This window comes from Mycteria americana, chromosome 14 (genome assembly GCF_035582795.1).
Source record: "Mycteria americana isolate JAX WOST 10 ecotype Jacksonville Zoo and Gardens chromosome 14, USCA_MyAme_1.0, whole genome shotgun sequence".
NCBI classification, from domain to species: domain Eukaryota; kingdom Metazoa; phylum Chordata; class Aves; order Ciconiiformes; family Ciconiidae; genus Mycteria; species Mycteria americana.
This window is the reverse complement of record NC_134378.1, coordinates 18,015,157-18,028,518: the sequence shown is the minus strand read 5'-3', so window position 1 is coordinate 18,028,518 and position 13,362 is coordinate 18,015,157. Positions and strand designations below refer to the sequence as shown.

Genomic DNA, 13,362 nt, shown 5'->3' with positions numbered 1-13,362 from the left:
CGCCGGGGGAGGGCGGGCGCCCGCCACACCCGGGAACGCCCGTTTCAGCTATTTTTATCCCTGCGGTCGCGACAAGGCATCACGGACCATCAGCTTCTCATCGTCGTTTCGCTCTTCCGCGGCGGGGCCGTTCCCGGCCGCCCGCGGGGTGCCCGACTCCGACCGGCAGCGGGGCGGAACCGCGGCGGCGCGGAACGCAGCGCCGAGGGGCGGGGGCGCGGCGGGGACCGTTTTGGCAGCGCACGGCGGGGCCGCCTCCTCCGCGTTCGCGCCCCTTCCCGCCCCGTCCGTCCCGCAAAGCGCTCCGCCGGCCGTCGCCGTGGCAACGCGGCCTGGCCCCGGGGCCTGGCGCGGCCATGCTGCTCTGGAGGCGAGCGCCGCGGGCGGCGGGGCTCCTCCGCTCGGCCGCCGCCGTCCCCCGCCCCGGGGCCGCCCGCCGAGGGCGCTGCGGGCCGGGCGAGCCGTCGGCGGGGCGCGGGGCCGCGCTGCCCGCGGGGCCGGACCTGCGGCACTTCCTGAGAGCGGCCGCCGCGGGGGAGCCGCGGCCCGAGCCGCAGCCGGGCTCTGCCCCCGGCGCCGGGAAAGGTCTGTGGTGCCGCCGCCCCCTCCCCCCCCGCCGCCCCCCCGCGGGCGCTGCTGACCCCTGCGCGGCGGCCCGGGGGCCGTGGCGTGGCTGGGGCCGGGGCTAGGCCGGCCCCGAGGGCTGGTGCGGCTAGCCGTGCCCTGCGGCCGTGGCGTTGCTGCCAGGCCAAGGCCAGCCATAAGGGCTGGGGGGGTCAGTGGTGCCCTGCAGCCGGAGCGGAAGGTCACTGCAGCGTGCGTGGGGGAAGCGAGTTGTTTGGGTGCTTTTGGGGCCCAGAAGGTTATTTTGACGTTAGAAGAAGTCCAGCTCGTTGGCCACATGCCCACTGGTGTGTCTCCCCCTGCCATGAAGACGCATCGGGGAGCAGATTGCTCTGGCACCTCTCCGCAGTCCGTGTGCTGGGCTGTCAGCCGGGGCTGTGGTCAAGCTTCCAGGCTGCGATGCCCTGGGCAGGAGGGTTTTCACTGCCCTGGGTGTCATACCTCAGTAATAACACTCTGCAAGCCACAGTCCAGACCTGTCGTGTTGGAGTGACACGCTCTGAGGCACTCGGGTTTCCCAGTGCCACCAGCAGAGTCTGTCTGTGGTTTTGGTTTATCCTTTCTGTGTGGGCTGCAAGCGAAGGTAGCTTTTGTGCTGCCTGCCCGAGTCTCTCCAGTGGTGAGACTGAAGGTTCCTTCCTATGGAAAAGGTCATAGAGACAGGTTGTAGATGTCAGCGCCAAGGCAGGCTTCTGCGTCACACCGCCTTTGTTGCAGTGTACCTGGAGACGTACGGCTGCCAGATGAACGTCAATGACACGGAGATCGCCTGGGCCATCCTGCAGAGGAATGGCTACGCGAGGACAAAGGACCTGGATGAGGTAAGGCACCCTGGCCGCTCTCCAGTAGCGCAGGTCTGCGAGGGCGTCGCACCACTGCTGTGCCTGCGAGTCCCAGGTTTCGTCTGGAGTGTGGTCCTGCAGGATGTGGTGATTTTTGCAGTCTAAGTTCTGTGGAGTAAAGGAAGCTACTTAACAAGCATGCTAGAAAGCTGTGGGTTATTTTTTTTCTTTAAACTGCTGGGTTTCCTCTCAGTCAGAGAGCAATTGGACACAGCGGGATGCTCCTGACTCATCTTTGTCTGAGTTTACTTCTGCCATTTAGTGGAAGACTCTGCTTGTCTTCTGTTCGTTTCCTGCATCTTTCTTTGTCAAAACCCACCGTGTACTTGGGCAGATCTTTTTCACTGAGTTAAGTGACTTCAGGCTACCTGTGCAGGGCGTGAGTACTTACTGTTTGGCTTTTACAAATTCTTGTCCCTTTTTTGTTGTTTTCAATTTAGGCAGACGTGATTCTCCTTGTCACCTGTTCCGTGAGGTAAGGGAACTTTTGTCACTGCGGGTTTTGGACAATTTTTAAGGAATTACCATTTGAAAACCAAGGCAATAGATGCGTTGTGTGTGGAAAAGAGCATGCAGATGTGAAACTCCCCGTTTAGCTGAGGGTAGAGCTAGCTGATGCTACAATGTATAACGTTAATTGGGCTATGAATTGCTTTTCTATAGAGTGAGAAGCAGCTCTGGTAGCATAAGCTCTGTGTACATGTCATGGGCTGTTAGAGACCTGCACAGATTTGTGCTTTAACGATTTTTCTTCTCTTGAACTGACTGCCGCTCTAGTACAGAGTCTGTACTTTAAAAATTTGGGAAATACGTTTAGGGGCAATTTGGGATATAAGTATATAGGGAACTTTGCTAGTCTTTTCTGAATGCAGATTTCAAACGCTCATTGTCACTTGCAAGGTAGCTCATATTGGCTGGCTAAGGCAGACTCTTTCTCTCCAAGAGCTTAGTCCCCGAGTTGTTTCTGCAGTGCAGATGCTCCCAAGCGAGCGAAACGATGGTAGGTAAGATAGAGTCAAGACATAATCCACGCACTACAAACAGCACTTTTGTGTGCCATCAGATCCATCAGGTGGATGATTCCCTGCCTTTGGTTGAATTCTCCTCTCAAAGCACTTGGGCTGCTTCATGCTGGGGGACTGTTGAAGTGCAGCAATCAGAATACCCACTGTTTTCCTGGCTTCCCAGGGAGAAGGCAGAGCAGGCTATCTGGAATCGCCTGCGGCACCTCAAGGCGCTGAAAGCCCGGCGGCAGCAGGCTCGCTTACCTCTCCGCATCGGGATTCTAGGTACCTGGCGGGATGTGCGGCGGCGGGTAGCACGTACTGTTGGGCCGCGTCCCATCGTGCTGCGTTTCCTCTTCCCCTCTGGCGGCATCAAGCCTTTTCTGCAGGGTTCCGCAGGGTGAAGGGGTGCGGGGGTGTAACGGAGGGTGGGCGCTTCCTCACAAGGACCCTTCTCCTTTGGCGGCAGGATGCATGGCTGAGAGGCTTAAGGAGGAGATTCTGCACAGGGAGAAGCTAGTCGATATTGTGGCAGGCCCTGATGCGTATCGTGACCTTCCCCAGCTGCTGGCCGTGGCGGAGTCTGGCCAGCAAGCTGCTAATGTCCTGCTATCGCTAGATGAGACTTACGCAGATATTCTGCCTGTCCAGACTAGTGCAGGTGGCACAACAGCGTTTGTGTAAGTACCTTTTTTTCCTGTGCATGTTTCTGTGGTTCTGGTTTGGAAATACTGCTGTGCAGAGCAGACGTGTCAGTGACAGCAGCTACCCAAGAGATGCAATGCCTGGTTGCACTCGCTCCCGGCAGCCCAGAGGCATTGAGTCTACCAGACTGTGTGTTTGCTGCTGCTTCGCTGTCTGACTGAGCCCTGGAGAGACTGCCCGTGCTCTGGCTGTCTGCGGGCTTCTCTTACTCTCCTTTGAGAATGTTGATTGTCTAAGCCTGATGCTGCACCGAGTGATTTCTGTCCCACTGATGTCTGTGCCTTTCTAAAGTCTGTGCCTCTCTCATCCCCTGCCTTCTGCTATCTCCTGCCCCTGGTTCTCCTATTTAATTCTTCTAATCTTCCATGCGTTGTAACTTCTGTCAGTTTTGCTTCCATTTGTTTAGTTTTGATAATAAGATTCCCAAACATGAAATCAGACTCTGCTCAGTGTGGCTATCGAGTACAGAAGGACAGTGTCACCCTCTGTAGGAACAGGATGCAGAAGGATCTTTCATCACTGCCAGACTGCAGTGCAAGTCTGTGCCTCATTAGTTGCTTTCCAAGTTTCTTGGAAATGAAAAATTAGGAGGTGTTAGCTAGGGGCAAGCAGAAGCCAGCTCTGGCTGGAACGGTGTGTAAGGGGAAGCTGCAGAGCTGTGTTCAGAGCTGGTGCTGTGTGTGCTCCCTGCCAAAGGAGTTGGCTGAAGGCAGCAGTGCTGGGGCAGGTCAAAGCAGGGCAGGATGCAACATGGATGGTTCTTCCGGAGCGATCGTAGTATGACCTGTGCTTTACCTCTCGGCAGATCTATCATGCGGGGCTGTGACAACATGTGTAGCTATTGCATCGTGCCCTTCACCCGTGGCCGTGAAAGGAGCCGCCCCATCGCGTCCATCCTGCAGGAAGTGAGGATGCTGTCGGATCAGGTGAGGCAGAGCCTCCTTCCCTCCTGTCCCAAACCATGGGAAGAAGGATGGTCCTCAGTGAAAGTGTTTTCAGTGATACCTTTGATCACTGACACTGCCTTTATCTGTGGAGATGAGGTTACCATAGGGTTCCACCAGTGGCTTTTTGATTCCCCTTGTAATACTGAGACAGACAGGGAAGGGAGGGCTTCCCTTGGAGACGCCTCCTTGAAGTAAGAGTAAAACCGTGGCTGCCCTTGTAGCTTAGCCGTCCTGACCGGGTTATATTTTTTCCTCTCTGTTTATTTTTGTAGGGAGTGAAAGAAGTGACCCTTTTGGGTCAGAACGTCAACAGCTTTCGAGACATGTCTGAGGTGCAGTTTCAATCAGCTGCTGCCCCAGGCCTCAGTCGTGGCTTTAGCACAGTCTACAAAGCTAAACCAGGAGGCTTGCGCTTTGCACATCTTCTAGACCAGGTTTCTAGAATTGATCCAGAAATGAGGATCCGTTTCACCTCTCCACACCCCAAGGACTTTCCTGATGAGGCAAGTGTAAAATAAACACCTGGACCTCTGCTTGCAGACAGGCAGGCAGCTCTGAACTGCTAGACGTGGACTGTGCTTCCTTCCCGAAGGGAACACAGAATGGGAACAGCAGCTCCTGGGAGGGGGAATGTTTCTGTGAAAGCTGGCAGGTTTGCGATTTGCTGGCTTTTACCTGGGGAAGACTCTTCCCCTTGGCATCCTGGTAGAGTTGAGCTGTCTATGATGTTGTCTCCTGATCGCTCATCACAGGTCCTGCAGCTTATCCAGGAGCGACACAACATCTGCAAACAGCTTCACCTCCCAGCCCAGAGTGGAAGCACACGAGTCCTGGAGGCCATGCGACGAGGGTGGGTGATCACCGTGGGGAGTCCTGTGTCCTACCCTCTGATTTTGGGTGCCGGTTTCTCCTCACCGATGTTGTGGTTTTCTGATTAGCAAATCCATGTGTTGTTCATTGCAGATACACAAGAGAAGCGTATTTAGATCTTGTACACCATGTGCGTGAGTGCATTCCAGGTAGGGGCTCCCTTTTGCTTCATCTGAGCTCAGCACAGCTGTATCTTACTGTCCTTTGAGTGAAGTGTTTGTCTCTTCCTTGGGGGAAGTGTAAAGCTGCATCTCTGTTACAGGAGTGAGCTTGAGCAGTGATTTCATTTCCGGCTTCTGTGGAGAGACGGAAGAAGACCACCAGCAGACCGTGTCCTTGTTGCGGGAAGTCCGCTACAACGTAGGATTCCTGTTTGCCTACAGCATGAGACAGGTGAGTGCAGGACCTGATAGAGAAGACTCTTATCTCTGGGTATCTCACCTAATTTCTGAGTGCTGTTTCTCACAATAAGACACTAAAAAAAAAAAGCTATTGAAAATAATACCTAAAGACTTGGTATATTGGTAGATTTTTTTGCTTGCATGCAGCACTTCTAGCGTACGTGGTTCTGCAAGGGCCGCCTTTGTGCCTGAAAGGCTTCCAGCTCCCTTGTGTGAGTGTCGGGGTTGGTTACTGATGGGGTGACCTGGTTCTGCAGATGCTCCAGAGTCATTGCAGTGAGGCAGCCATGCCTGTGGAGGCCTGGCTGCAGGTACGTTTTTCTTTGCTGATGAGAAATTGTGCTGATGTAGCTGGGCTCCAGCCCGGCTACAGAGACTCTGTCAGTTGAGTCTGGAGAGAAGTGGTGAATTTTCAGAAGGTATTTCCATGAGAAGAGCGGATAGTTGACAAGTCTCCATTAGAATGCTCTCCAAAGTGTAAGGTGCTGATGGGGAAGAGGACAGGAGGTTGGGAAACGTAAGGAAGCAAAGGAGTATGGATCACCTTTCAGCACATGGAAGCGTGCTGAAGTAGTAGAGTCCATTGCCTGTCCTTGTGGACAGACAGGCAACAGACACATCTCACGTAGGAGCTGCAGAACTGCTTCACGCAGCCACCGATACTCGGCACCCTACATCAAACCTTCTACCAAAAAGGTGGTGCAGAAAGAATGTGAGGGACTCAAGGACGTTGCTGGTGCTGAAAACGTTCCTTGGGATTGTAAATTCAAACTGTAATGCGTGGAAAGCTGTTGCTTGAAGAGCAGCCAAGCTGGCTGGGGTCAGACAAGGTTCTGATCTCAGACTGTCTGGTTATTGAGGAGCCACACGTGCTTTGTCTGTTTACAGAAAACCCGGGCATATCACCGGCTGCAAGACGATGTGCCTGCAGACACGAAAAAGAGGCGGCTGGAGGAGCTCATTACCGTCTTTCGAGAGGAGGCTGCGAGGGCAAACGAGGCGATGGTGGGCCAGTCTCAGCTGGTGCTGGTGGAGGGGGTGAGTGTGCCTGGAACAGAGTTGTCCTCCTCCCCTCTTGCTGGAAGAGGCTCTTAGGCTGTACACAGCAATCATCACCTCTGCCTTCCCTTCTCACTTTCCCCACACAATCCTAGGGCTCCAAGACCATGTCTACACACTTAAGCAGACAGCCTGTTTTTTCCAGAGCACTGAGCTGAGCACAGGGCGGGTGGGATGGGTTAGGGCCGTGTCTCTGGCCAAGCACTGAATTAGTGCAGGCTTTGAAACGTTGGCTTTGGTGTGTGGGTGTCAACACAGCAGCTCTGGCTATAGGACTTTGTAACACGGTGTGCTTAACAGTGTGGAATGTGGATTTTAATACTGGCAATAGTGCTCAATTAACTCCTGAGGCAATAAAGCCCAGCAGTGAATCAGAACTATTGCCATGCAGGTAATGTTCCCTGTCCTCCTTTCAGCCCAGCAAGCGCTCTGACTTGGAGTTGTGTGGGAGGAATGACGGCAACATCAAGGTGATCTTCCCTGATGCCGAGACAGAGGATGCTGCGGGCTGCAAGGCTCCGGTCAGAGCCCAGCCAGGGGACTACGTGCTGGTGAAGGTGACCTGTCTACAATATTGTTTCCTTGGGCTCTTTTTCTTGCACAGTGCTGTTCTCTAGAGCAGCTGCTGCCAGGAGAGCCTAAAATTAGAATGGATCCTCCTCAGCCTTTCTGTTCCTGAGGACTGTTGTGCTGTTTCTTTCAGGTAACCTCTGCCAGCTCTCAGACCTTGAAGGGGGTTCTGCTCTGTCGTACTACCCTCTCCCGCTCTGCAGCTTGTCATTGAGGTATCCCTGCTGCCAGTGGACAAAAGCAGCACATTTTCTCCAGGAAGAAACAAGGAAGTTTGGTCAGGTGGGGTAGAAACAGGGGCGATATATGTATATTAAAATATATTTATAAAAATAATAATAGTAATTAAAAAATATATATTTCTGTTTTGGCAACAATCTACCTCCCATAGATCTGTGCAAGTCTGTAGGCAAAAGGGACGGCAGCTGCGTACGGACTTGCCAAACCCAAGCACTGTGTGATCTTGTATTTTCACCTGCTCTCAGGCTTGGCCCACCCGTGCAGTGCTGCGGGTCTGTCCTCTGACTTTGATCACATCCTCTAATGCAGCCCAGCCTGAGAAATTTATCTCTGCAGAGCAGGTCATTCCTGCTAGCTCAGTTGAATTTAGGAGCTGCAAAAAGTGGTAGTGCCTAGAAAATACAGCTCCAGTGACTGCTGGAGAATGGCAGGAGTACCGCCAAAGGGGACGAAGAACTCGGAGAACAGGAGGAGATAGTGGTGAATTCCTTCCAAATATTGGTAGCTTCCCTATTTGCAAAATGCTTGGGAAGGGGAAGTAAGAACCTGCACCGTGCCTGTATGATGGAATATGGCACCAAACTGTGGAACATAAAATGGCGTTTAACGTGCACAGACGGTGCTTAATTTGTTGGATCTGAGGCTGAGGGAATGCAGCCTTATCCTTGCACTGGGGATACTTGGATCTCGGTTAGAGAGGAAGGATTTCCCTGTCTCCAGGCCTAAGGTGGGGACTGGCTGCCAGCCGAGGGTTATCTCGAGCCTGTTAAAACTTTGGGTGCAGCTTTGTAATCCCAGCATCTGTGGATGTCCTTCCCTTTGCTCACTAGAGGAGAGAAATGGTTGTACCGATTTAAATGGCCAATAACTTCTTTAAGTGCATCTTACAGTTCCTTGTTTTCATCGGCCTGCAGCTAACCCCGGCTGCATTGTATCCTTTTCCAGCCTGGTCTGCTAAATTCAAACAAGTACCTGTAACCTGCGCTTGTAAGTAAACTCTCTCTTATGAGATGTGAGAAAGAATCACCCCTTTTAATACAGATAGTCGTGTTATTGAAAGAAATAATTGTAAAAGGCTCTATGCAGTGACAAATTTTGAAGGAGCAGCTGATCAACTCTTAATAGAGCAGTCACTACATGAATTTGCAGGATTTTTAAATAAACATGAAAAGGTTTTGCTAGAACGTCTTCTCTCCTGCTCAGCTCTTTCTGGGATATAATTGTATCTCTTTGAAAACAGCATAGTTCACTGAGCATTCATTAGACCTTGGTTTAAGAAACAAATGCATTTTGCTTATTATCTCAGAGCTGATTCTCTTCTCATAGAAGTGAATCTGCACAATCAGCACTCGTCAGCGTGGGTTCTGAGGTGCTAACAAATACACGGTGCCGTTCTGCGCTCCTGCCTCCAAATGGGAAAGTGTCTTGGGCCCGAGTTCACAAACCAGGTCTTAGACCTCTGCTGCCTAGCGAGTGCAAGCCTTTGGCCGGTGGGTGTTTAAGGAAGAGGCCGCGAGAAGCTGTTTGGTTTGAAATGCCAAAGGAAGGAGCAGGATGTAGAAGCATCATCCCTCACAAGTGGCAGGCACCGAAGCCAGCGTGTGCTTGCCGATTAAACCAGCCGGGTAAGTGGCCCAGTTTTAACTGCCCTGCAGCATCCCTTTCAGCGTATTTTCCCCATGCATCCTGAAACCGGGGCCCAAGCCAACACCCCCTGAAAAGGGCTGGTGCCCACCTTTCGCTGCTCACTTTGACCTCCCCACAAGCGCCTATTCCACGTGAGAGGAGCGGACCGCAGTGTGCCCTCCCCGCCCCGTCCCGCTTTGAGGCCAGCTGTGGTCGTTTCACAATCATTATTTTAAGAGCAAGAGACTAATGTGGAGGAGAGCTGGGTTTTACATTTTGATGAGAAGGTGATAATGCTCACTGCACAGACTCCCCAAGGAGCCGTAGCGCTTACCATTTGCCTCGCCTCCTTAGTTTTTATAGGCCTTGGGAATGAAGGCTGAGGTTTTAAGGCAGCGAAGCATCCATTAGGAAGCGCTTACAGTGACCTTGGAGGCTGAGTTAGTCATTTGGCACTGCCGGAAAGCAGGAATGTTTTTTTTCTCAGGGGCTAGCGGGTGGGATGCAGTTTCCGTATCACTTGTCAGAAGATTTGTTCCCTGAATTCGGCTGTTGGGAAGGCTGAACTCGTGTCTCGTGCTCATTCTGCCTCGTGCTCATTCTTTTGTTTCTTTTGCCAGCCTGAGCAGGGATGAGAGTCCTGAACTCCACAGGACTTTAAATCTCCCACGCTGATTTATACCTGTGCCTTCTGCAATTGGAGGCTGAAGTGTTGCTGTATTTCAGCATACCTCAGTGAGGGAAGGGATTTGTTTTGCTGGGGTTGCTGCTGTAAGGCAGCTGTGGGCCCAGACCAAAGCACTGCTTAATGTAAACATGCCCTGTATCTCTGCCCCGTAGGGGAGCACGGACCCAGGAATCGGTACCCAGCCGTGGCAGGAACACGACTGTCTGGGGTTTGTTACCAGCAAAGAGGCCTGCTAGGTTTTTATTATCCAGAGCATAGTGTTTAAAAGCCTTAATTTCAACCAATTTTGTAAGTGTCCTCATAAGGTACATTTTGTAATGAAGCCCAGTCCTCACCTCTGGCATCCCAAGCTCTCGGAACAAGTTCCGGAGTGTTCCTGAGGGGCCCCAGCAGACAGCAGCCCTGTTACGATTTGAAGGCTGGCTCCTAGTCTTGTTCTTTTGGCAAAGAGCTGCCGTCAGCCCCTGCCGGGCTCCGCTTGCTGCTGGGCACAGGAGGAGACGTTCCTCAGAGGCAAAACGCTGCCGGTTGGATGCTGGGCTGACTTTTGTTTTAGGGATGACTCGGGAGCCTTCCCCAGGCCAGACCCACGACTCCAAGTCCCTCCTCGCTGTGCAGCCCCAGTGTTGTTCTGTGCGCTCAGCCTTCCTGCATCCACGCGCTTGGGATGGAAACCGCCAGCAATAACAACAGCAGACCAGAAGTCACCAGGCTCAGGAAGCAGAAAAAAGAAAAGAAAAAAAAAAGGCATGTTAGAGCAGTGGAAGTATTTATTCACATGGTTTTGGGGTTATCTGCTTGCTCTCTCTGCTCTTTATATTCCTATGGTTCCAAGTTTATATTCCCAGTATTGGGCAGAGCGGATTCCCAAGTCCCGGAGACCAACCACCTTCTAACGCTGCACGGAGCCATTCCCAGGAAGCGCTGTGCTCAGGACGCTCCCTGGAAAAGGAGCAGAAAAAGTCACAGCAGCGATCTATGTCCAGCTCCTTTGCTGAGGCAGATTCTTTAGGTAAGAGCCAGGGGATTAGCGGGATGTGTATGAAACGCACAGGGCATCAGCACAAAACGCCTTCAGTAAGGAGCCCGGGAGCCACGCGTGCTGGGTGCAGAGCTGGACCAGGCTCATTAGGAGCCCGTGGCCAAGGTGGTGAACCCTCACTTGCCCTCTGCAGGGCCGGGCGGCGAGGGTGCTGCAGGGGAAGGCGACAGTCCCTCAGCAAAGAAACAAACCTGCTAGAAAAACAGATTAAACGCCACCCGCCCAGAAGAAAGGCAGGCAGCCTCCAGCCTGCGCGCACCTCTGGAGCCTTCAGTGGGATGCGTAAACGAGACACGAAACGGCCCTCGGGATGCTTCTGCTGACTTGTGCTGCGCCGGGCACGGGCTGCGGCATCGCCTGGGAGCCCTCCCGAGTCCGCTCACTGCCGTAGCTGTGTCGGTAAAGCCCTTGCGCCTGGGGACCCCGGCCCGTGTGTGCAGCTCCAGCCCGGTCCAGCGTAACCAGTACGTAGCGATAAAAATGGGGGTTTCGTGCTGCTGAGAACAGGTCTGTGCTGTCCTCCGTGCCCAGGTCAACTGGCTGCAGTGACAGCGAGCCTCGGGCGCAGGACGGTGCTGCCGGGCTCTGCAGCCCCCGCCCCGTAACATCTGCCACCCGGTTTGTTTTAATCTAGTTTCTGATTAAAGCGGAGTCTCATTCCGAGTGCAACCTCTGCTGCCAGAACAAAGCAGCTCCGGGGACCCGTTCTCCTTCACACCTCTCTGACTCCCCGACTCCCTGGAGCCCCTCCTGATTTACAGCAGGATGGGGCCAGGCTCGTAGGTAAGCGTTAGATGGATCTGAGCACTACACAGCAACTCACAACGCTGGTAACGGCAGCGCCAGCGCTCTGCCCTGTCACACGGCCTCTCGCATTAAACCTGATGCGACAGGACGTCTCATCTTCAGGAGAACGAGAAGTCAATAGTTCCCTCCAGCCTCTCCCACCGCTGCGAAGCGTCAGGATCTCCGCGGGGTGGGCTGAGCGGTGCGGGAGGACGTGCTGGGCTGCGGTCACATCGGCATCCTGAGGGCTCGGCCGGTCCCTTCTGGAGTGAGCAGAGCCCTGCCCAGCCTCGCCTCTCCGGCAATTCCCAGGGAATTGTCCCAGGGTCCCTCCGGAGAACACGCAAACTTTTTTTGCCTCTGTCCAGCCAGTCGTGCCCCAGTTACACCCGTGGGCAAACACCTAAGGAGGCGTTTGGCAGATCGGCTTTCCGAGCAGACCTAAAGTGCTGGGATGACATTTGCTTTCAAGCACTAGCCGTGCCCCGAGGCGTCTCCTCACACCGGGATTTCGTAACGCGCAACCTGCACGCGTTCCTTTGCTGCTTGCGGTGTGTGTCGAGGGAGGCTGGACATCACCACGAACACACAAATAGCTTCACGGGGTAGAAAGGCCGCTGTCCGAGAGAACAAGGGCCCGTTTGTTCTCCGCTCCCCCGTCGCACAGCCCTAAAGAACAAACCTGCTTGTCCTCAGGGCTTGGCTGTGGTTACGGAGAGGAGGGACAGACGGCAGCGGGCGCTCTCAGGCAGCGTTCGTCTGCTCATCGCTGCCGTTTGTGGGCCTGAGGACAATCTCACGATAGGTGCCCATCGTTGCCTACGCTACCCCTACCCAGCCTTGCTCCCTTCTCCGGGGCTCTCCGAGCAGCTGAGGCAGAGCGGTTGGGTTTCTCCCAGCGCCAGAGCTGGCTGTGCTGTGTCACGTCCTTCCCCAGAACCCCCGGTGCTCTGCAATCTGTTTTCCCTCTGAATATCAATGAAGTTGGAGGGAAAGATTGACGTTTTCCCTGATGGCAGCTTGTAAGCACAGTTTGCTTTAGGTCAGCCGAAGACCTCCGCTCTGCTGAAGCGGTGGCAGGTGACGAGAGGCATTGCCTCCGAGCGACGCGCCAAGCAGCCTGCTGGGCTGCGCCGGGGCTGAAATGCGTTCCTTCCCTTTTCTCGTGGGTTTTCACTTCAGCAGACAGGCTTCACGCACTTGCCAGCCCTTTTCCCTCAGGCCTCCTCCTCCTCCTCCCTCCACCAGTACTGCTGTGGGCTGGGGGGGCCCATGGAGGTTTCCTTCGGTGGCTTTTCATCACCATTGCTGAAGCAATTGCTCTTTGCCTAAAGCTTAGGGATTTAATGCAATGTAAAGAACTTTTAGAACTGTTTTCCATTTCTAAAATTAGTTGTATTAGTTCACTCCTTTGGAACCGGCTGCAGTCGGGTTCCAGCAGGAGGGTTACGCCTGCACCTAAAGGCTCCGTCGCAGCTGACGGCGAGCTCTCTGCCGCGCTGGAAATGCACCGGGCCCTCCATCGCAGCAGCGGGCAGCTGCCCGGCCCTGCCCGCCTCCCCCGCGCCCCCCCCCCACGTCCCCCCGGGCCAGCCCCAGGCTGCTCCGCAGCCCACCCAGCACCCGCTCCCACCGGCAGCGCCGGGGCTGGCGTTTCCGTCTGTCTCCAGACCCTTCCCCGAGCAACGCGCCTTCCCGCAGTGCTTCTGGGGCTGTGACCTGAATGCCAATGACCGAGGTGCTGATGGTGAATGGCAGCTCTGATTTTTCAGGGGTTTGTGAATTCAGCGTGTATCTTGCAAGGCTGTCACAGTGACTGCTGTTCTCTGGGGCCTGGGAGTCCTGTGGCTTTCCCTCCGCCCCTGCGAGCAATTTATTTCCTTTACTGACAGCCAACTATTGACTTCTCGTTCTCCTGAAGATGAGATGTCCTGTCTCATCCGGTTTAAATTAGTTTT

The 13,362-nt window shown here is 54.1% G+C and overlaps 1 protein-coding gene across 1 annotated transcript; it reads left to right on the top strand.

Moving 5' to 3' along the window:
* Nucleotides 1–235: 235 nt before the first annotated feature.
* Nucleotides 236–7,330, top strand: CDK5RAP1 (CDK5RAP1 mitochondrial tRNA methylthiotransferase). Its single transcript, XM_075517190.1, has 13 exons — nt 236–585; nt 1,342–1,445; nt 1,907–1,941; nt 2,655–2,755; nt 2,940–3,150; nt 3,981–4,101; nt 4,395–4,625; nt 4,875–4,972; nt 5,086–5,141; nt 5,255–5,385; nt 6,282–6,431; nt 6,869–7,009; nt 7,156–7,330. The coding sequence occupies exons 1-13, from the start codon at nt 357–359 to the stop codon at nt 7,234–7,236; spliced, it is 1,689 nt and encodes a 562-aa protein (XP_075373305.1). The 5' UTR covers nt 236–356; the 3' UTR covers nt 7,237–7,330.
* The last annotated feature ends 6,032 nt before the right edge of the window (nt 7,331–13,362 follow it).

Coding starts and splice junctions, on each gene's coding strand:
- CDK5RAP1 (XM_075517190.1), top strand. CDS start 357: ATGCTGCTCTGGAGGCGAGCGCCGCGGGCGGCGGGGCTCCTCCGCTCG. Junction 4,626..4,874: donor CCAAGGACTTTCCTGATGAG/GCAAGTGTAAAA, acceptor CGCTCATCACAG/GTCCTGCAGCTTATCCAGGA. Junction 5,386..6,281: donor TTGCCTACAGCATGAGACAG/GTGAGTGCAGGA, acceptor GTCTGTTTACAG/AAAACCCGGGCATATCACCG.